At 40.6% G+C, this 23,196-nt stretch overlaps 2 protein-coding genes across 5 annotated transcripts; one reads left to right on the plus strand and one right to left on the minus strand.

Moving 5' to 3' along the window:
- Positions 1-2,636: 2,636 nt before the first annotated feature.
- Positions 2,637-6,496, plus strand: inip (ints3 and nabp interacting protein). Its single transcript, XM_072658392.1, has 4 exons — positions 2,637-2,808; positions 4,285-4,381; positions 5,389-5,479; positions 6,220-6,496. Exons 1-4 carry the CDS (start codon positions 2,784-2,786, stop codon positions 6,313-6,315), a joined length of 309 nt encoding a protein of 102 aa, XP_072514493.1. The 5' UTR covers positions 2,637-2,783; the 3' UTR covers positions 6,316-6,496.
- LOC140536527 (uncharacterized) lies at positions 6,259-22,494 on the minus strand. Of its 4 annotated transcripts, none has more exons than XM_072658388.1 (5): positions 22,415-22,494; positions 20,522-21,542; positions 11,586-11,765; positions 10,605-10,811; positions 6,259-10,418 (listed from the first exon to the last, which is right to left on the minus strand). In XM_072658388.1, exons 2-5 carry the CDS (start codon positions 21,525-21,527, stop codon positions 10,111-10,113), a joined length of 1,701 nt encoding a protein of 566 aa, XP_072514489.1. In that variant the 5' UTR covers positions 21,528-21,542; positions 22,415-22,494; the 3' UTR covers positions 6,259-10,110. The 4 variants fall into 4 exon arrangements, with proteins under 4 accessions (XP_072514489.1, XP_072514491.1, XP_072514490.1 ...); XM_072658390.1 differs by having other exon boundaries at positions 22,401-22,479; XM_072658389.1 differs by having other exon boundaries at positions 22,379-22,462.
- Between the last annotated feature and the right edge of the window lie 702 nt (positions 22,495-23,196).

A 23,196-nucleotide genomic window follows, 5' to 3' on the forward strand; every position in this document is an offset into this window, starting at 1 on the left:
CCTACACTCCGATGTGCACTAAACAACTGAACTATGGTCCACCATAAACAGCAGGCCATGGTCTGCTTCCAGGTGAACTCTAATTCGGCACACTGCTCTGTGGTATTCCACCAAACGAGAGCATGCACCATCAGAGCATGCTTTTCTTCCCTTCTACCAACATCTCACCTTATCTGTCTGTATAATCTACCTGTTTTGACGTTGGCTTTTTCACAGAAACTCCTCGCTCTCCGTTGGGAAATATTTTTGGAAGGATGGGTTTGAGCTTTAGAGCTGGTGAGGCTGCAGGTGTTTTACTCCAATCAAGCAGAAGCACAACAGCTTCCACTGCTTTAATCAGTTGGTCTCAGCATTCAGGCATGAGGGTGAGCTCCTGCGTGGCTGGAATGAACACCTGCAGTTACACCAGCCCTTTGCTGATGAGATCAGATTAGGTATCTCTAGTTTTTGTGAAGGTTAGGGTTGTACATTTTGGAAAGAGCACATGTGAGGGACGGATTAGGAATGTATACTATGACAGGCTCATGAGAAGCCAGGCACTAATTGAGAAAACTGAGGAAACACTTGCAATTGTCCAGTGTCTATAAACATCCACATAACTACATGTACAATTTGATACACTAAGGTGTTGTAGTGTGAAACTCAACAAGCCCAATGAGAAAGACACCCTGTCCCGAAAAGTGCCTTAAACAAACACCAACTGTCCTACAACATCCATATAGTTCACTGGAGAATGATACAAATGGCAAGGTTACACTAGCAGCCCAAGCCTGTGTTCAGGAATACGGGGACTATGTCTTCTGACAGTAGGTAGTTCTCTGATGACCTAGAGTTTCTAGAACGTCCTCAGTTTCTACTGTAATTAAAGACTTGAGAGTTAACAGGAATGATTGAGGTTGAGTTGAAGTTTGGAGGACCGAGAAAACCTTCTGAGAGAAGTGCTTGTAGGATTGCTTTCATTGCTAGGAAAATCAAAACCCCTTCAGGAAGAGTTAGCAGATTCTGGGGTGGTGGTGCACTCTTCTACTGTGCAGCGACACCTGCACTAACATGACCTTCACAGATGACTCTGCTTCAGAGGTTTTCAAAGGACCATCTAAACAAGCCTGATATGTTGGGAAGTCAAGTCCTGTGGCCTGATCTAGTTGAGATTTGGCCGCAACGATGAAAAGATCACTTCTACAGCTGTTAAGTAGTCCTAGACAGATACCGTAAGCTCAAAGTTGAGGATCCAATAGGAATGACCCTTAGCTCTTCTCTTATTCATATGTTTAAACAGAAACTCAATTACTGACCGCTTTACTGAATATGAGCATAGGTCCCATTTTTAAGATCAGTTGGCCCACCAACTGGCCCACCTATTTAAGATTCTGCCAGGGATTTGTTCAGCTTGCGATTACAATGAGATCCACCAGAGCTGCGAACTATTCTGCGACCATAACATTCCTCCTGGGGGCTCAGACTGGCTCAGCAGTCTAATGCACTACACTACGGCACTGGGGTCATGTGTTCGAATCCCGAGCCATCTGGGGAGCTGGGGACCCAGCACTTTCCTCGAGCGTGTCAGCTGCCCAGCAGTGCTGCAGTGGAGGTGGTGGCTGGAGATGCTCCAAGTTAGCAGCCTCCTAGTGTCTGGAGCATTGCTAGTGTTAGGGGAGCTATGAAAAGGAGGGTTAATTAGCAGTGACAAACTGGGAGACGAAGGGAAAACAAGGGAGCAAATCTAAGAAAACTATTAGGAAGATCCTAGAGAATGAGGTGCAATGTTTCTAGGTAGGTGGACTTTTTAGAAAAGGTCAGGGCATGTCACACGGCCTTTAAAGTATCTGACAGGCTTCAGACTTCAGAGTTTAGGAGCTTGAACTTTTTAGTTTTTGTTACATGACTTTTTGTTACATTGCTTCTATGCTAAGGGGCAGTGGTGGCTCAGTGGTTAGAGCGCTGGGATAGTGATAACAGGGGTTCAGTTGTGGGTTCAATACCCAGGCTTTGGGCCTTGATCAAGGCCCTTTACCCTTTCTGCTCCCCAGCCACTGGAGTTGGCTGCCCGCTGCTCCAGGCCTGTGTGCATTCACAGACACCTTTACCTTATTTACCTTTACTTTATACAGTGAACTGATTACAAAGAGTGTAATCAGTCTTATTTTGAGATAAAATTGCAGTACGGAGTATTTGGATAGCAGTTTTTCAAAATTGTACACTGTTGGTGCATTTTGTCTACATGACGAAATGTGATAAATATCGTATACCTATGATATAAAATGTTTCCATATCACCCAGCTCTAGTTGAGATGTGTATACTTATTTTAATGCATATATTTATATTTTACCACACTTTGTACTGCATTACTACTGCTGTTGATTTCAATAACTACCTCAAACCAATTTACCTTATTTACCTTTACTTTATACAGTGAATTAATGGCTTTAAAAGACAAGCAGTCATTTAGATTAGGTTCCAATACAATTAACAGGTGATCATATAATAATCTGTAACTGGATGCATTTGTAAAGTACTCCCCCCCCCCCCCCCCCCCCCCAGCACCACCACCAGCAGCCAGCTTTAGCACCTATGACCAGAAGCGCTACAGGCTTGCTATGGTCTCCCTGTGCTGTAGAGGGCAGTGTGGCAGCAGTGGGAGAGGAAGCCGTAGAGGAAGACTAACACAAACTCGCCGAGTTTCCAGTAAAGCATGTTTCTGATATAAACACACTCGTTTATTATCTGCAGTTTAGTTATTAGTGCTTTTCCAGCTCCTACCTGCAGGCTGAAGCTCGCAGCGATGGCTTCAAACCCGCCCGGACAAGGTAACGGTAGAGACGGCAGTTCAGTATGGAGCTGGTTAGCAGGGCTGGGAGGCTGCGAGCAGCTGTTTCTTCACTTTATCAAACCATTTCAGACGAAACAGGACTGTACTGTAGAGGATTAAGCTCCTTCATTAATGTAGACCGTCGTGGTGTTCACGCGGAGTCTGTTTTTTATATATATGTTATAGTTAAGCCTGTATTTACAGCAGTGCATCCTGCCCTGATAAGCTGTAGGTGCCACGATACCGATGCTACCGTCTCGAGCATCGGTCGATACTGATACTGACGATATTGTCGGTCGATACTGATACTGACGATATGGTCAGTCTCACTACTGCAAAAACTGCCCTGCTTCCAAATTATGCTATAATTATGGTATAAAGAGAGAGAGAGAGGCTCTCAATTTAGCCTAAAAGCTCTGTAATGCAGTTTTTACTAGTGTAAATTGTAATTTTAGATCTTAACTATGAAATATTTGAGTGTTAGATGTTGATCACTCCATACCTAGGACCTCCAGTGCAAAATACTGTAAATTATAAAGGTAAAGGTGCATTATTCTTATTATTATTTTGTTATTCTTATTATTATTATCATCAATTATTGTTGATATTGCAGCTTGGCAATATGACTGTGTTATCATATTGTGATAAATTTGCTATCAGGGTTCACAATATGCTTAATAGTGTATCATGGATATTGTCAGTCGTTTGGTATGGCGCAACAGATAACACCACCACCTGCCACTGAGTTACAACAACACCATGTGGGAGACCAGGGTTCGATTCCCAGTCTGGGTGACTATGCTGCGCTACACCAATAAGAGTCCTTGGGCAAGACTCCTAACACTACATTGGCCCTCCTCTGTAATACGAGTAACCTTGTAAGTCGCTCTGGATAAGAGCGTCTGCTAAATGCCGTACATGTAAATGTAATGTAAATGTCAGTGCTTAGAGAGCTGATTACAAAGAGTGTAATCAGTCTTATTTTGAGATAAATTGCAGTACGGAGTATTTGGATAGCAGTTTTTAAAAATTGTACACTGTTGGTGCATTTTGTCTACATGACGAAATGTGATAAATATCGTATACCATAAAAAATGTCTTTTAAATATCATGATATAAAATGTTTGCATATCACCCAGCTCTAGTTGAGATGTGTATACTTATTTTATAGCATATATTTATATTTTACTACACTTTACACTACATTACTACTGCTGTTGATTTCCATAACTACCTCAAACCAATGCAATGAGATTTCGTTCCTATGCGCACTGCACAGTGTAAACATGAATGACCATAAAGTCTGTCTCAGTATCTCAGTTCTGACTAGTCATGTTACCATTGATTTACACAGAATCTCATTTTCTTGCATCTATAATCAAGTCTTTATTAGTAAAGTCCATTTAAATATATCAACAACTACCCTTTTTTTTTTAAGTAAAAATGCATCTTGTCCATCATATTCTTCTGACAGGATTTCAGAATAAAAACAGGGTGGCCATTCTAGCTGAACTGGACAAGGAGAAGAGACGCCTGATACAGAGCCAGTCTATGAACAACCCAGGAGCGAGGTACAGCAACTCCAACACACTTTACATTGGCTAAGCAGATCTGAACCTGACGTGCCACAGGTGTGCACAGCACTGTACTGCAATATACCCTAAACACCAACACTGATACTGTACACTAAGGCAGCACCGTGCTGTGACCCTCCAGGACCAGAGTAAACTAAGGTTATGGCATTTAGCTGACACTCTTACAAGGTTACTCGTATTACAGAGGCTGGCCAATGTAATGTTAGGAGTCTTGCCCAAGGACTCTTATTGGTGTAGCCCAGCATAGTCAGACTGGGATTCGAACCCCAGTCTCCCGCATGGTGTGATAGCTCACTGGCAGGTAGTGGTGTTATCTGTTGCGCCACACCAACACATAATGATGAGCCCTTATGATTACCCATTTTTGATTACCATTCATTTACATACTTCCGAATGGCTCAGTGGACTAATGCAACATCACTATTGCCCGAGAGTCACGATTTTGAATCCCGAGCCATCTAAATGCCACTTTGCCATCAGCGGCCGGAAGAGAGCACAATTGTCTCAGGGTGGGTAGATGGAGCTCTCTCTCCCCTCATTATGCTTAAGCGATGTTGGCCAGCACAGGCATCTGTTAGCTGGTGTGGAGGACTGGGGATCCAGCGCTTTTCGTCGAGCATGTCACCCCCTGCCTGGGGGTGCCGCATCGGCAACAGTTCGAAATAAGGTGGTGGCTGGTATCAAATGTATGTATCGGAGGAGACGTGTTGGGTCCTACCCCTGCTAGTGTCTAAAGCTTTGCTAGTGATAGGGAGAGCTACAAACGGGTGGGCTAATTGGCATTCATATTCATATTCATATTTTCTATAATTGAATTTGGATCTGTTATTTTGTTGTCTATTTTGACTACAACTGAATTTAATAATTGAATAAATTTTTTAACGTTAAAGAATTATGCTCAGCAGTTGCAGACCAGTGAAAATGTAAAATCTGATCAGTCTGATTTGCATTTAGAATTCTTTCGTTTCCTTTCTGCCCCACAGTATCCCACTCTCAAGACCGGCAGTGAACAAAGATTTCCGGGACCATGCAGAGCAACAGCACATTGCTGCCCAGCAGAAAGCAGCTTTACAGGTCAGCATTTTGTGACTGATGGTGTGAATGGAGTGTTAGGTGGTGTGCCACTGAGGATGTCCCAGTGATACTGCATTGGTCATTGGGGATTTGCACACAAACCGAATGCCTCGGCTGTAACTGAAATGGGACCCTCTTTACATTTGGGGGCAGTACTGAGTGTCTGATGGCGCTCCTGAGTCTTGTAAAGTGGAATCGGATTGTGATTTTGAGGGCACTACAATCTCCCTTAATGCACTGGTAATTTCTAATAACCGGCATAGGTCACTACATGACCCAAATGTGGACCAAAATGCATTGCAAGTCTCTTTGTTACCAAGCAACAGACTGTAGATCAAAACTGAGCCGACAACATTTACTCATATAAGCAAGTGATGGTTAGAAGCCACTGGATGCCATGAATTGCAGATATCTTCCCATGTAGTTCATTAACAGTTGGTATAGGTTGCTCAGCAACACAACAGTCAGAGATTATACCATGGACAGCTCAATGCTTTACTGACTTTAATTCAAGATTGTGTGTGTATGAAGATTTAAACACAGCTCAGCCAATCACGCGTGTTTATGTGTCCGGCCCCAATGCATGTAGATGTTGAGGGAGTGTCGGAATTCGTTGGTTTCCACCGCCACTTGGTGAACTTTCCTATATTGTGCAAATCTAAAGAGGGAGTAGGGATCCATTTCAGTCATGGTCCTTGTATTTTCAGAAGATTCAACCTGTTTTCTGTGTTTTGTTTCAGCACGCACATGCACACTCGTCAGGCTTCTTCATCACTCAGGATTCCTCCTTTGGAAACCTCATTCTTCCCGTCCTGCCTAGGCTTGATCCAGAGTGATGAAGAAATGAAATGCCATGCTTTACGTGGACCTTTTGTCTTCTCTAGTAAAGACTCTAAGGCTTTAACAGCAAATAACATCCTCCACTAAATCCATGTTGCTCAACAGACTGTGGTATATATTGATTGTACAATGACTTTTTTTGTATTTCACATAAAATAAAACACTTTTTAATTCTTATTTTGGGACTTTTCTTAAAGTGGAGGTTTGAGAGCTTCAGGAGAACATACCAAGCAAATCTTGAGTTACACCTAATTCATACCTTTTGGGGCCTTCGTGTTGAGCTTATTTTCTTTGTTACTTTGTCTTTAGTCTGTTTTCTGGTTGACTCTGGGCTCACCTGCCTCTTATAAGAACAGCAACTGTCCACACCTGTAGCTCTCACCTCCAGCCATGTCCAGCCATACAATCACAAACTTTACATTATACACATCATACCACACCCCCTGAAGTGGAGCACATTCCTGTATTACCATTCCTGTATTATCATCAGACACAAAAAGAAGAGCTCCAGAACAGTTTGGAAGTTTAATCTGGATCCTGCAGAAGTGTTTCTCTTTTTTTCATACCCCTGTCCCATCAGAGTCTGGATCTCAAAGATCTACATTTACATTACCAGGCTGAAATGACTCAAATTGAAGTGAATACTAAATGTATTCACGATATTTAAAGGCATTTTTTACAATATTTATTGCAAAAACAACAGCATAAAATAAAAAAAATGCTATCCAAATACCCAGACTGAGTACTGTGATTTTTGCTCAAAATATGCTGCATTCCATTCAATTAAGACTGATTACACTGAAACTGACGATATCCACGATACACTCAGAAACGTATATTGTGTACCATGATAACAAAATTGATCACAATATGATAAAATGTTGTCATATTGCCCAGCTCTAGTTCTAGGCTGTTTGAGGGGTTAAGGTGAAGCAAGTCTGATAGGATTTGGTTCACTTAGGCTACGTTCAGACTGCAGGCAAATCAGATTTGTTTGTCAAATCAGGTCTGGTGAGATGACTGTCCGCACTGTTATTTGTAAGCGATCGGATTGGATTTGTGACACACAAAGTCTATGTGCATGGGCTGCACGCATAGAAGCAGGAGAAATGGAGGTCGCTGGGGATGTGACCTGGTCGTTGTTTGTGGCCTCTATGCAGTCCACAATGTACTTCCTTAGAACGTCCAGAGATTTGGCTCACAGAATTTTAACAGAAAACATAGATCGATGGGTAGCTATCTCCTATTATCTCGTATTGGTCAGTTCACAGGCAAATCTGGCCTTTTGGTCTAAAGCTGAAGCTGCCCAAAGTCTCTGTAAGGCCTCCCTTACAGAATTCGTACATCCTTAGAGTTGCTCCTCATTCTACAGTAATGGACTGCACTTGGAAAATGACGGCTGGTCTATTTTGGAAGGGAGAACAGTGTTGTTTATTATGCAAAAAATGATATGCTGGCCTTAAGCCTGCTGGAACGTGAAAGAAAACCTGAGTCTGCTTCATTCTTGCCCCGCACTGTTCACAGATCTTCTAAAATGTTTGTATAACTGATAAAATTCTGTAATTACTTAGGCAGTATTTCATTTCTCCAACATTCAAATAATGAAAGTATTTTGACTGGAAGCACACGCAAGAAGTTTCGTTTATTTTTGGCAGCCAGTAAAACCACCAGCTATGATGTGTGTGGAGGTGATAATCATCACCTTGTGATAATACTATGTGAAACTACTTTGAAGGTTAGATGGTGGGGGGAAGGTGAGGTGCCATGGCCACAGAGTTTGCCATTTGTGACAAGTGAGCATGCATTATTCAAACAAAACAAAAAACAAAAGACGGACCGATAAAAGTGCTTCTGTTAATCGAAGAAGAGTGTCTGACACTGAGGTCAATACTGGTCATAGCAGTCGTAGTCAAGTTAATACAAGACACATAAAATGAGAACTTCATATACTGTAGTGTGGAGATTCATACAGTTAACAACCAACCAAGCTGGACACCGGGACAGTGAACCACATCTGTAGTGTTTTTTTTTGTTTGTTTTCTTCAACCACCTAAAGCTTCTCATCTGAAAATGACCCACTAAGGCAAAGGAAACAGGAGAAACGTGTTAAAGTGTCCTGGAAAAAGTAAGGGAAGTCATTTGAGAGGAAAGGGCAACACATAAAGGGACTCAACACGACAAAAGCTTAATGTAGCATAATGTACTAAATCTTACTGACGACTGGCAAAACAGCAAAGATAACATTAGCATTAGTAATGTTCTCTCCATTAAAACCCATCATGAGCAAACAGATTAACAGCTTAATTTTTTAGAAAAATCTGAACTTTTGAAGTTTAGAAAGAGTTTTCTAGGTCGTTGTTTAATCAATAAGCCATAATAAGCATTGAAGCAGCCCTAGAATGGAACAGAACTGTAATTATATTGGCAACGTTAAATAATGAAAGTGCAGTATGTAGAAGTGACAAACCGTGAACCTCAAGCACTGCTGTCTCTTCAAATAAAAGAAAATCTATCCTAACCACAACAGAGCTGGAAAACAGGCCAATTCCAAAACCTCTAAACTGTTACCTCACAGTCTTGACTTTATTTTTTACATTTATTTACGCCCCCCAAATTTACATACACCCAGCCCACTAGAGAAAGCCTTGCAAGGCTGAACACGATTGCGCTTTGAGCAACCAATAAAAGACACGTTTTTCGGGACGAGCTGAGAGATACAGAACCATCACTGAAAGTAACAGAAGCATGCGGATTGAGGCAGTATAGTAATATTACTGGATTTTACACCAATATGACTATAGGTCATGAGCGTAGTCATCCTGCCCGCTTACAGGGTGCAGTTAGCCCAGAATAGCAACGACAGTGATGCTATTGTCCCTGGTACAGGTCAGTGGAGCCTCACAATGATTTTGTAGCTGCTGTTTTAAGGTTGAAATGCTACATGGTGTTGCTTTAAGTAAAAAAAAAAACAAGCAACAAGAAGTTGGTTAGTTGGTGGTGATGCGAGCCAGCTGTTCATGATGTTTTTAAATAAACCCGGTACATTAGGCATAGGCTTGTCGAGCTGCCACTGTTGGGCCCTTGAGCAAGGCCAGGAACCTTTACTGCTTGCCTGGCACCAGCATGAAGGCTGCCCACCACTAAGAGCACATGTGCCCGCTGTCTCACTGTGTGTGTTTGCTCACTAGTGTGTATGTATGTGCTCACTGCATTGATGGCTGATTGATGTCCAACACTAATGGTGATTGTGGTTGTCTTTGTCAGCTACAGAAACACAACCTGCCACAAGCCCTAATGAGCCATTTATACACAGCCATCATTGAGTTCATCCTCATGTCCTCTATGGCCATCTGTGTAGTTCGAGTGTTGGCTACGTTTAGTCAACAGCAAACCTTTAGTGCAGTTGCTTGAAGTGATTCTGTGAGGCCTGATTACCACAGGCTTTGTTGTCAGTATTGAACCAGTAATTAGTAGAAGCGTGAATCTGTTCTGATTCTGTCACAAATGTGGTCTGAAATACCACAGAATTGCTGGCAGTGCCGAAAAATGCAAGGTAAAACATGGCACATTAGGAGTGTATGAGTGTTAATGGGTTTGAATGGAGAGATGAACGCTTATAGGTTTTGTTCTTTTGACAGTAGGTAGTGTTTAAGACCAGCAAGGCTACGAAAAAAACATCCGAGGTCCTTGTTTTAGTACCGTGTGCTACATTAAGCTTTCATACTTTTCATATTAAGTATTATAAAATGTCTCACATACGATGAAGCTACACAGAAGTTCATAACTGGGCTTCATTTACTGACGATAGGTAGAAGCTCCCCCTTTGCTTTCATGGCTTTGATCTTGGCCTTGATGCTGTCGTCCATGGCCTGCTTGCACCTGACCGCATAGTGGGCCAGCGTCTCTTCTTTCTCGTCCCATGGTGGCAAAGCGTGGAAGACTTCTGGAGCGGCCAGGCTGAGCTCTGCGATGGCCGCCGTCCTGGAGATGGTGTTGCGGTCCACTCCGACCCGGTCAAAGGCTACTTTCATGGAGACGCTTCGGCGGAATTCCTGCAGAGCTGTCATGTATCGTGCGATCACCCCAACAACGTTTTTCACTGCGGAGAAGGAGATGTGGTCAATAAAAAGATGTGGTGGTAATAAATAAACAATAGCAGTATTAAAAGTAAATACAATGATTAAATGTGACTTATGTGAAATATACCTTTTAAATTATGAATTTAACTAACTGCGATCTCAACATTACTGGTGCCATCACTACTCCGACTGAACCCATCACTTACTTCTGACTCGAGTGTTCTCTCCATCCCTGCTTCTCTTGGAAGAAACCTTGATGGTCCGCTGTCGTTCTAATGGATGTAACTCCACCTCTTCAAAGGAGTCAAAGAGAGCTGGGGGCTCAAAGGGAGCAGTCTCTTCTGGGAAAGAACCAATCAGCTGATGGGAGGTCCCTGCTTCCATTTGACTAGAAGGATGAACTCGTCTCTTTTCTGCCAGACACACAAAACAGCAATGGTTACCATTCCTCAAGCACAGACTTCATCTTTTTCTTTAACCCATTAAAAACTGCAGGCTGATTGATTTACTGAATTATTCAGTAACTGCTACATTCAGTATCTACTAATAATTATTCAGTAACTACTATAAAGTATTCAGTTACAACTATGAATTATTTAGTAACTATTATTACTAGTTACTAAATACTTAACTAGTATTAAGTAGCTAATAAGATTTATTTCAGTAGCTATTAAGTATTATTTAGTATTTACTATTACTTATTCAGTAACTACTATAACATATTCATAATTACTATTAATTATTTAGTAACTACTTTAGTAGGTCCTAATAATTATTCAGTAACTACTATAAAGCATTCAGTAACTACTATGCATTATTTAGTAACTACTATAAAGTATCCAGTAATTACTATGATTTATTTAACTACTACAAAGTATTCAGTAATTTCTGCAATTTCCTTCCTGGAATTAATAAAGTATTTCTGATTTTGAATTACTATGATTTATTTAGTAACTACAATAAATTATTTATCAGGTCCTAATAATTATTCAGTAGTTCTATTCCCTATGAGGTGTAATTTGTAATTGTTCACGCTAAACTGATGTAGTCGCAGGTGGAAATCTGGAATTCACAGGGTTTATTTTTGAAGAACTTTCTAAATGAACAGTCTTAATGACTGGTGCATCATTAGCTATTTGTATGTATATTGGCATGTTTGGGTGCAACATAGGGGTCCAGGTGCTTACCTGGCCGGAGCTGGTCTTGGAGGAATTCGCAGATGAGCTCTGCCTTTTTGGTGAGTTCCTGCTGCAGCAGCTCTTTGTCCTGTTTAAGGCTGCTGATGGTTTCGCCCAACATCATACTTTTAGTCCTCTCAGCCTGGAGAAGAGCCTTCAGCTTCTCTATCTCATATAAAGCCGGAGGCACTGGATAAGAAAAAGGTAAGAACAGAGAAAAATTATTGATTTAACAAGAAAAACTAAATGGAAAGGACCAAACACTACCCAGCATTTAAGATGTTCAATTATGATTACATGTAATTAAGCATAACTGAAATATGTGATTTGTTGTAAAACCGAGTCTCAAGAAATTCATGTAATTAAAAGCATCAATTCACAGAATCACAATGATTACCTGATTACCTACACTATACGTCTAAAAGTTTGTGGACACAGTGTTTCAGTGTTTCTTCTAAAATCAAGAGTTCACTGGGAGATTGTTGCAGTAATAGGCTCTACTGTTCTGAAAAGTCTTCACACTTGATGTTTTACATTACTGTGTGGATTTGGATCCATTCAGCCATGGGAGCAGTGGGCAGGGTGACCTTAAGCTTATGGGTGGCTGCCCTAGAGCACACTATAGGCAATGTTTTTCTATGGAGATTTTATATATATATATATATAAGCAGCGTCAGTAATGGGTGCACAAAGTATGTGATGTGTCTGAATACTTTTGGACATACACCGTTGCCTTTTGCCATTAAAATATGAAAGAAAAAGCAAACATTTGTCACAAACACCAACAGTTATTAATAATTAATCACTGAACATTGGAGAACATCTTACTGAATCCTGTTCACATAAATAAAATCTTAAAATGCCCTTAATCTGTTTACAAACAGCAACTTAATGTGATCTAGAAAGAACACGTTAAACAATTTATTAAAATTCATTTAAAAGTAATATACATGAATTATTTATCGAATCTAATATTCCACAGCGCAACATTGAATCCCTCAGCATCATTTTTAACCAAATTCACACTTTTGTATAATTTTTTTTATGTTTACCACATTATTAACCTTAACTACAATACCCAGCATGCATTACACTGACATAGAGGCCAATAAATACAGACGTTATTCTGCCTTTACATGATATTGAAGATATGGTAAAGGGTAAGAGTCCCAGCCTTTGGAAGTTGCACAGGAACACCCCCTCAAATGGTCATTTCTAGTGGGATGCCAGAGTTCCTGAGTTTCAACCTTTCAAGACAGAATCAGTACTGGATGGTACATAACTCTGTATTCTTGTGCTTATTATTTTAACCTATAACCTGACTGTGTTTACCTTGCTGTAGAACAGAGCTATTTACATAGCAAATTAGATACTCTGCGAACACAGTGCAAGTTATTAACGTTACATTAGCCCCCATTTTTCATGTCACTTCGAGGACAAAGCACTTCAACATGACATGTTCATAATTCAGACTTCACAAGTGGGAAGTAGCTGCACAAACCCATAAAAATCCATGCCAAAGCTCCAGTTTCTTCCCACCTTCAAATTGCATAATCAGAAGGGGTTTTCCTAATCCATGAACTGAATCATTTTGCTGTAGAGAATACAGCAAGACCACTGTAGCAGAAGAGCACGCTTATTTACATCAGACAAAGTGATGGGTAAATTGTTCATTTTGGCCAGAGTGCCTCTTTAAGGACAAATGAAACCAAACAATTAAATAAAAATTAAAATAAAAAAATAAAATCATTACAAACAATGCACACATGTTCTATAATATTTTTATTACAATCCTTGTTAGAAAATAACATTAGACCACTCATAAAAACCAATTATTTACACATCCAGATCGAAGAGAGATTGCGATATGGAGGAAGTTCACTCTTTTTCATACATGGGCTAAAAGTGAAGTAGTTTTTTCACATATTCTGCAATACTGGTCTATTAGTATAACACAGTCTTGAGTATTCAGTCTTTTCAGACGCACTTACCAATGTCCCGTTGAGTCTACAGCTGCTCAACCTCACATTTCTCGGAGCAAATGATATATATACACACTTATGTACAGCTAAAAATGTGTAACTGATGCAGCTGACAACCTATGACCTGACCTGGCTATGCAATGCAACACTGGAGTAGAGTTCACACAATGCATCTAAACCATTAAAAAGCTTTAAAAGTCTCTAAAGAGGTTTATCTAAAGCAGAAATAAATAACACAGCAATAAATAAACAAAAAAATTAAAAAAAAAGGAAAAACTCCAAGGTCCATCAATCCATCTCAGACAGTGTCAGGATGCTGCAGGATGGACAGTGATATGGACACGTACAGATACAAGCTCCTCTGTTTTTGTATAGTGCCAAAAACAAAATGCAAACTTAAGGCTGGGTGCTTTGGTTACAAATAGAATAATCTCAAACGTTTTCTGCCTGGTTTTGATCAGTGATAAACAGCACAGTGCACAAGTCTGTATGGATTTGTTTAGTTCTGCCAGCAGCTCATTTGATTTAATTTAACCAAGGATACTATAAAGGATGTTAGATATTGAATGGTCTAGGTACATTCTGGAATTTCTTTAGGAAAGGTCTGGAAATGGTCAAGCCAACACCCTCCAAATCTAATCATTTTGATTATTTGCATTTATTCTATTGTTAGTGTCATTTTTTTAACAAATAAACACCCACTGTCCAGAAACCCAACCAGCTTCTCAGAAGACTAAGACTGTTTTGCACACTGCTGTACATATCAATGATTATATATTATCTCCAAAATGGCTTCTAAATGTGATTTTTCAATCAAAGGAACCAGCATTTTTCAGTTCTTAAACAGTTCTTACTAATTTTTACTAAAATCTACAATTTATCATATATAAAATTTGTCAAATTTTGAATTGACAACATTGTAATTAGCAACATTTGTGAAATTTTAAATCAAGAATTTGAATAAAATTTGTCACAATTTAGATTGACAACCTTGTAACAGGCAAAAATGATCATCTCAGTGATCATACACTCACTCCAGAATAGCTTAAAATGAGATTTTTCAATTAGAGGAACCAGAATTTGGCCAAATCAGTTCTAAATAAAAGTTATTACTATTTAGTTTTAATTTATATTACTAAATGGAAAGAGATATGGAAACCCTGAATGGAAACTAACGTGTCCACAAATGTTCAATCAAAATGCACAATCAAAAATGCACTAAAAATTGTATTGAAATAATCAAGGTCTGTTAAAACTCAAAGTTCACACTGCTTCCTCATTTTGTATCTCCAAACATAATAGAAAAGAACAATAAATGTTAAATATTTGATGTCACCCAGCCCTAATTATGACTCGCTGAATCCAAACCTACTTAGAAAGAGATTACTGATCTCCACAGAATTACCTTCAGCCTATGTTAATTGGCCATTTTATCATTAACACCTACCATACAAGTGTACCTGCAGCCTTTTCATCATCAATAGAAAAGGACCACTGGTGACTAGATACAGCAGGGACATTGTAAGGTGTTGCTCTGCTATATTTCTGCAACAGAAAAAGCTTGTGTGTTCTACATTTGCAATTCTTAATTTCTGTAACTGTGACCTGGTAATGGTGGGAGTTCTGAAAAGACCACTTGAAAATTGAGGGTTTTTGATGTCAGATATTTGTCTTCTCAGTTTTTTCTCAGTGTTACCTAAATGTCTTCAAAAATCTTTCAGACTGCATCTTTAAAAGGCAGCAAATGAGGACCTAGGCTAGTCTAGCGACTAGTAAAAATAAAGTAAGTACTCTTTTTGGTCCCTGTGCATTTACAAAACATGAACAGTAATAACACTGATCACACGAATACAATGGAGAGATGTGAGTGAACTGGGAGGAGAATCTCCAGATAGTTTCACATATAGGAAGGCCCCGACTTCTGTGGACTGTGGAAAAGATATGACTCTTGTGCTAGCTTTTTCCTTTGACCAATTCTTAATCTGCACTTGTTGATACAGGCTTTCTTCAGCTTGGCTGGTTCCACAGCTGTCCATCCATCCAAACTCGAGCAATGTAGGACGTAAGCTGTAAAAAAATGAAATCCATTTTCACTTCAAAATGTTCCAGAGATCAAACCAAACTCATTTATGCCATGGATGGCAGCAATGGGTTAAATGAATATTTATACTGTAATAAATCACTCACCAATTATTCCATCAACAGTTCTTCGATCTAAGATTTTTTTCCCGTCTGGCACTTTGCCCCTCTTTCCAAAAGCTACAGCCCCAATAAGGTCTTCCTCACTGAAGAAGTGTTCGAACAGGAGGTGAAAGAGTCTCATGCTGTCCTGTCTGGACTCCTGGTGCATGGTGGTCAGTCTGGACGTGGGAAGGTAGAGTCCACAGCCTGGAAAAAGCTCCTGCACTCCAACCCTCGGGGGGCTGACCTCAGGGACTCGAGTTCTCTCATGAATCACGAGGACCCGGGAAATGACTGCCTGCAGGTTTTGTAACGTTATAGGATCTGCAAGCAGAAAAAGTCAAATTTCTTAATATCTGTTAAAATATAAATCACTGGTGTTAGCAAAAATTGGTCCAAATTTAAACTGACAAGATTGTCATGGACAAAAGATTTCAAAATGTAAAGCAACAATTTAATATTAGCCAAATTTGTCAAAATTTTAAATGACATCATTGTAATTTGACAAAACTAGTCTTGGTCAATTTAAATTAACATCAGCAAGATTTGTCAAAAATTTTAATTAACACTGTAATGGGTAAAGTCTGAAAATATTTGAATGAACAATGTATTATTGTCAAAATCTATCAGAATTTTAAATGAACTGTAATTAATTGTAATGACAATATTTGTCAAAATTTAAATCAATGTATTATTAGCAAACTTTTAAGCAAACTTAATTAATAACACTGCCATGTTTTTCAAAGTTTAAATCAACAATCTACTGACAAAAAATGAATCAATATTTACATTGCCATTTTGCATAGGCGAAATGTCAATTTTGAAAACTAATAATAATTAAAAAAATAAATGTCATCAATCAGCAAATCAACAATCTGTCAAAACTGACAGAAAATGACATTAAAATGGCATCTGCAACATGTCAATATACCAAAAAATATTAAATAAACTCTTGCTACTATCTGAACTCTTGATTTGCCATTCGGCTTACAGTCTAATGAAGACAAACCGGTCAAGTACAGAACTGGGTTTCTTTGTCAGTGACGGGTGCAAATCTCACCAATAGTTGTGATGAAATCCTCAAGCTCTTTTCTGTCTTCAGTCTGCCGCTCAGCACTCGGTGAAAACTCTGATGCAGAAGGCCAGAAGTGTTCCTCTGAATTCAGAGTGGATGGCGCAAGGCAGTCTGTAACACACCCAGTGAGCAAGTTTAACACAGATTTGCTTCACTGTAAGAGCTGAGAGAATTATAGAAATTAACTTTAATATTAAAACAGCACAACTTCTCAACGTAACACCCTTTAACTGCAAGAGCCCACACTTCAGTTCCTCACTCTCAGAGCTACATAACCTTAGTAGTTACTTACTGAATATGTTTTAGCATCATAAATTACGAGTGAAAAAAGTAGACATCAGGCAGTTAAAATGACAGAAAAGACAGTTTCTTCAGCCCTGTTTTAATTTACATTTACAGTTTCTGACCAACGGAAATTAGTAGAGGACCGCTACAAATCGCAAACAGAAATGGTGCATTTACAACGTCGGGCGGTCGACAGAGTTAAAAACAAAACAAAAAAAGCATTTTCAACAAAGAAATTGGAATTGTTTTATTTGCAATTATGCAAAGTCCTCCAAATTCATTTGCCTCATTCAAGGACATGCACCTGAAATACAAAATTATGATGTTCCATGTTAGCTAATGATAAAATACTTCAACGTTAACAGCAAGATGAGAATACAGTGAAGATGTAACAAAATTCTTGCACAAATAACTAACCATGGAAGGCATTCACAACGTTTTTTCCATCTTCTTTTCAAGGCCACCTGTAAATATGATCAAAAGATATTTTATCCACATGGTACATCGGAAATCTACTGAATATTCTGCATTTATTTAGATTAGATTTCTCCCATGCAAATCAAATATTTACATTACATTTACATTTACGGCATTTAGCAGACGCTCTTATCCAGAGCGACTGACAAGGTTACTGGTATTACAGAGGAGGGCCAATGTAGTGTTAGGAGTCTTGCCCAAGGACTCTTATTGGTGTAGCGCAGCATAGTCACCCAGACCGGGAATCGAACCCTGGTCTCCCACATGGTGTTGTTGTAACGCAATGGTAGGTGGTGGTGTTATCTGTTGCGCCACACCAACCACACTTCACAACCATATTTCATTATATGTATTACATAAATGGTGAGATTGTCTCTAGGTACAAACAGAAACGGTCTAAAATACACTCACCTTGTGTTATTTTCACTGGGTGTTATAATGGGCATCGTCCATGTTTCATCTTGACAGAAATTTCAAATATCCACAGCTCATCTTGAGAAAAGGTTAGTCCTTTATGTCAGAGTAGGAACGAGGAGTAGGAACTGAGTCCGGCCTTTTTAAGCGACCCGCAGATCGATTAAGCTTCGTATTCAAGCTTTCGTGTAAACGATAAGCATCACTCTACTTACTTAAAGTTCACTGTGAAAGTACACCGATCGGCCATAACATTAATATCATTCATGTAGGTCACCTTTGAGCCGTTGTAAGAATCTGAGCCCCTTTGATGGGTCTTGTAGGTTTTTTCCTTGTATGCTGTGGTCAGTACCTACCAAAGTGGATCAAAAATGAAACTACCTTTAAACTGGCGACAGAGTCAGAGTTAGGCGCCAGCACCTAAATCTCACTGATGTGATCCATGGAGGCCCCACATCACAACTTACAGGAGTTAAAGGATCTAGTGCTACCACAGGACGCCTTTAGAGGTCTTGTGGAGTCCATGCCTTGAATGGTCAGATCTGTTATGGTGGCAAAGGGGACTTACTCAATATTAGTGGTGGTGCTAGTGTTATGGCTGATTGGTGTATCTTCTGTCGGATTTCTCTTAAGAACTTAAGTCTTATGTAACTTTCTGTAAATATTCTGTTTATGAATGCAAAAATATATATTGAAATATATATTTAAAAAACATTCATGTTAGAACTTTTAAATGCTACATATCAGAGGCCTACTGAAATAAACTTTACAAAACCCAAAACTCCTTTAATAATAAACTAGATAATAAATAAACTAATAGGCCTCCTGCATGGTGTGCAGGTGATATGTTTTTTACCTAAACAGACACACACATATTGTCCCACTGCAACTATTAAAACTCTGAACTCACTCTGCACTAATTCTGCACTTGTTTTGTACTGTGTTGAAGTAAATGCACGCTACTGATGTTGAAGGCTTGTATTGTGGCTATTTCTGCCTCTGATTTCTGCATCAGGTTCAGGTCATCCATTCTGTTCCCATGTAACCCATTCAGCAGAGGCATTATGAATAGATGGTTTTGAATTTCATAATCACAGATTACTGCTGTTGAATTGTACTGGCAAAGGTCAGTACATCACACGCCTGCCCGGAGAGACCACCATTAGCAGCTGCAACTGTATTCTGGCAACTACTTTACCCGAGTGAATAACAACTAAACAGCTGATTGATCAATGCGTTATTCCAAGTCAAATCACTGCATTTAAAGCCAGCAGAGAAACTGGAACCGCTGTATGAGGACAAGGTGATGCCGAGCGTGATTACTGAAAGTGTTTACTGGACGCATAGAAAAAATAACATTAAAAAAAGAGATCAGGCATGGAAATGGTGGGAGCTCCTGGCGTCATGGCCCTGTCATGGGGCGATCGCTGGTGCAATCCCCAGTAATGCCACAGCCATCGGAGGCCTTGTTTTCTTCAAGGGCCAATTCCCTCTCTTTCCCCAACACTCAGCATGATGTTAACCATGACAGGCAGCTGTTGGCTCCCATAACAGCACTGGAAGTTAACATGCTCCTCCAGACATGTTCAGATGTCCAACGATTTTGCATTAGTGGCAGTCTGAAAAGACGAGGTGGCTACCTTCATGTGACTTCAGCCTCCCAGCAGTGGTTGCATTGTGTGATATGGGGAGCCTTAACTATTGGGTGGGAACTAGAGATGGAGGGATCAATCAGCTATGTATTGGTAATGCGTAATTTAGCCGATCCTGAGAAATTATTACATCATATGAGCTGTGTTTTACATCTTGTGAGAGGACATCACTCAGCCCAGTACAGTATCAGCAGAGCTAGAAAACACCACTACTGACACAGCGCTCCACAGTGCATATCTACTGGGGAAATCACAGCTCTTGCTGCTGGTGCTCGGAGTTCGACAGCGTTTTAAATGTGGTTGATTTCAAAAAGCAACGTGTATTTCATCTTGAGAGACAATCGACTGAACAATACAGAAGCCCTGCATGGTGATGCGTTACTAAGTTTGCCTGGAAAGATTAATGTGGTATCTAGCCCTGCCCTCAGTTGTAATGACAATTGGTGATCAGTATCGGCCTCAAAAACACTGACCAGTCCATCTCTGGTTGGTACCGGAAATTACTAAAATTGGGAGATAAATTGAGGGGAATAAAGTTTTATTTTTTTTTATAATTTAATTTAATCAATATCTATCAGTCAAATATGTAATATTTCGATATTTCGAAGAGCAACAAAAGAAAAAGTGTTACTGTGTCACCTTTAGTTGACATTTATAAAACAGTTACAATCAGTTGTGAACGTGAACTGTGTGAATTAGTGTAGAAATGTGAACAAAACAATAAGGAGAGTCAGTCTTAGAACCAGTACTATGACCCTGGACACTGAAAATTGCAAACACCCTTCCCCCCTTTTAAATGTACCTGTGAATGCAGTTTGTAAACCTGTTTTGAAAAGGAAATACATTAATAAAATAATACTAAAAATAAAAAGACTTTACCTGTGCCTTCCCCTTTAGCATCTGCACCGAGAGCCTGTTCTGCTAGAATGTCCATCTCAGGGTTAACTGTGACTGATGCATCTCCAAAAGCCACGTCAAAGTCTCCGTTGGGAAGGCTTTCGATCAGGTCACTCTTTCCGGGTCGGTTTGAGGCTGCTGCACTGTGACTGGCCACTGGTGTTGAGTTCATGTGCGTTTTGCTGTGGGAACTGCTTCCAGGGGTGCGCATGGGTTTGGACACAGACGGCGAGGAGTTATTCAACGGCGACAAGGACACACCTACTGAATCCCCGTCAATAGAGGACGGCCTTTGATGGGCCGATGATCTGGAAGAGGGTCTAGTCTGAGAATTGGGCCTGGGTAACTGGGACAACCCAGCACTCGGATGAGGACCCTCCGAGCCACCTGGAATTTGGGAGTTAGCCACAGTGTAATAGTCTTCAGCCCTCTCTTGCTTGATCTTCTTTGCCTCAGGGTCTCCACAGTCCTGTGGCCCTTTCGTAACTCTTTTCCTTTGAGCAGCTCTTGGCTCGGAGTCTCCCTCTTCGTCTGTGGCAGACGACTCGCAGACAATGTCAAACAGGTGGTTGTTGTACTCCTCCGCGTTGTCGTCCATTTCTGACGGCTCACTGCAGTTGGAGAAGTCACAAGAGTCTCGGGTCTGGTTGGAATCGCCACCTTTGTTCTTGGCCCCGCTGCCCAGAAACCTTTCCGACGGACCGCTCTGCATGGCTGAGGCACCCTGTATGAGAGTGTCCGAGCTGATGCCTCGGCTGCTGCTCTGGAAACACATCCGCTCCTTGTGGGCTGTTTTGCAGGAGCTCATCAAGGGCCAGTGGTACGCATGGCCAGCACTGCAACCCCAGAGCGCGGTCAGACTGCCGTGGGCGCCTTCCGTAAGCAGGTGCTTCAGACTTGGGATGAGTGTGCAGATAGTCCCATGGCTGTGGGCCCACTTTACTAGTTTCGATAGGCTGTCCGTGGAGGTGTGCAGACAGTCGTCCATGTTAAGCGTCGCCTCCTGAGAAGATGCAGAGACAGGTTTAAAATCCTTACTATGAAAGACGAGGCAGATCTTCAAGATAGGATACTACAATTTGAAGCAATCAAATAATCAATAAATCAATATATTTTCACGATGCTTTTGAACAAACATGATCATCATCATCTAATGATCTCATCTGATGATGATGATGATGACAGCCAGAGGTGACCTGACCTGGCCAGGACCAGGACCAGGTCCAGGTCCAGGTCCAGGTCCAAGACCAGGTCCAGGTCCAGGTCCAGGTCCAGGACCAGGTCCAGGTCCAGGTCGACATCAACACAGCCTTCAACAAGTTGATGCCATCAGCTCATGTGCATTGTTTTCAATTAGCTAGCTAGCTTGCTAGCACCTCCATGCTGTCTATTCAGACTGCTAACTGAAGCTAACAAGAATTACACGACTCTTTGGCGACTCTGGTAAAATATTAAGACATCGAAAAGCCAAAATCACACGTCTGGCTTATCACATAGCAAAGCATGTAATGAGGAACCGACAAGAAAGCGAAAGCGGACCTTTATCGCCAGCCTGGGGGGTGCATAGCTTAGCTTAGATAGCTAGCCAGCTAGTTAGCTAGCTAAGATTAGCTGTCTGTTTGACCGGACAGCATGAACCCAGATACCTCACAAACAGTACATTAGAGAAATATCTACATATATAATATAGTAGCTGGGTTGTGTGCAGAAAATAAGGCTAGCTGTGTAGCCAGCTATCTCCAACCGTTAGCTAGCCAGCTAGCCAGCTAGCCAGCTAGCCCCATAACACAACAAAGAGCCGTAGCCGGAGATGCCAGCACTGTTAGCTAGCTAGGATACCTTCGCCCAGGAGAATCCGCACCGATAAGAGCTTACATAGGGTGTTTGTACGGGTTCCTTCAGTATTAAACACCACCCAGTTGCCAGTTGCTGGTGTTCTTGAAAAGGACAGCAGTTTATTTCCAAAATAAAATGGATTCTCTTTCTTTATGAGGGGACTTTTAGAAAGCACGGCTTTACTGGACGTCATGTCCTCTTACGTGTCACTATGAAGGCTGGAGGCTTTTCAGCAGAGCCAAGCATATCCATTTAGAGGGAATCTATTCCCTTATACAGCTAAACCTTCACATTTACCAGTGTTTATTGTATAGTTTTATCATATTAAAGTGAGCCTGAAAGCAATGAACAGCAGTCTTATCTGCCCTGGGTCAGAAAACTGCAGCTAATAGACAGGGGACTATAACTAATAGCAGGATTAAGAGGGCCAAAGGGTCAAATACTCTCCAGCTCTGATAACATGCCAGTGAGGAGAACCTGTGAGGAGATCTAGGACTAGATACATACATAACATATCCGAAAATATTCAGACGACGATTATGCTGACCTAGGTGTCACCACCATAGAAAAGCACGGAGAATAGAATGGGACAAAGGCATGTAGGTCAAAAGGTCACCATTCCCAGTGCCAAGTGTTGGCTAGAGGGGTACAACACCCCTCAGCTTCGGGTCGTGGAACAAGAGAGATGGCTTTTGTGGTGGAATGCAATCAAATTTATACATCAGCGTTGAAAGAAGAAGAAGAAGAAGAGGGAGGAAAAAAATCCCTATTATTAAACAACCTTAAATGTTGTAAGAAATGTTGGATGAGGAGGAAAGAAA

Source organism: Salminus brasiliensis, chromosome 16 (genome assembly GCF_030463535.1).
Source record: "Salminus brasiliensis chromosome 16, fSalBra1.hap2, whole genome shotgun sequence".
NCBI classification, from domain to species: domain Eukaryota; kingdom Metazoa; phylum Chordata; class Actinopteri; order Characiformes; family Bryconidae; genus Salminus; species Salminus brasiliensis.

Excerpts from the sequence above, each read along its gene's own strand:
- inip (XM_072658392.1), top strand. The coding sequence starts at position 2,784 with ATGGCTTCAAACCCGCCCGGACAAG. Across the intron at positions 2,809-4,284 it reads TTCAAACCCGCCCGGACAAG|GATTTCAGAATAAAAACAGG; the intron begins GTAACGGTAGAG and ends TTCTTCTGACAG. Across the intron at positions 5,480-6,219 it reads AGCAGAAAGCAGCTTTACAG|CACGCACATGCACACTCGTC; the intron begins GTCAGCATTTTG and ends GTTTTGTTTCAG.
- LOC140536527 (XM_072658388.1), bottom strand. The coding sequence starts at position 21,527 with ATGGACGACTGTCTGCACACCTCCACGGACAGCCTATCGAAACTAGTA. Across the intron at positions 10,812-11,585 it reads CCAAGACCAGCTCCGGCCAG|AAAAGAGACGAGTTCATCCT; the intron begins GTAAGCACCTGG and ends TGTGTCTGGCAG. Across the intron at positions 10,419-10,604 it reads AGAGAACACTCGAGTCAGAA|TGAAAAACGTTGTTGGGGTG; the intron begins GTAAGTGATGGG and ends CCTTCTCCGCAG.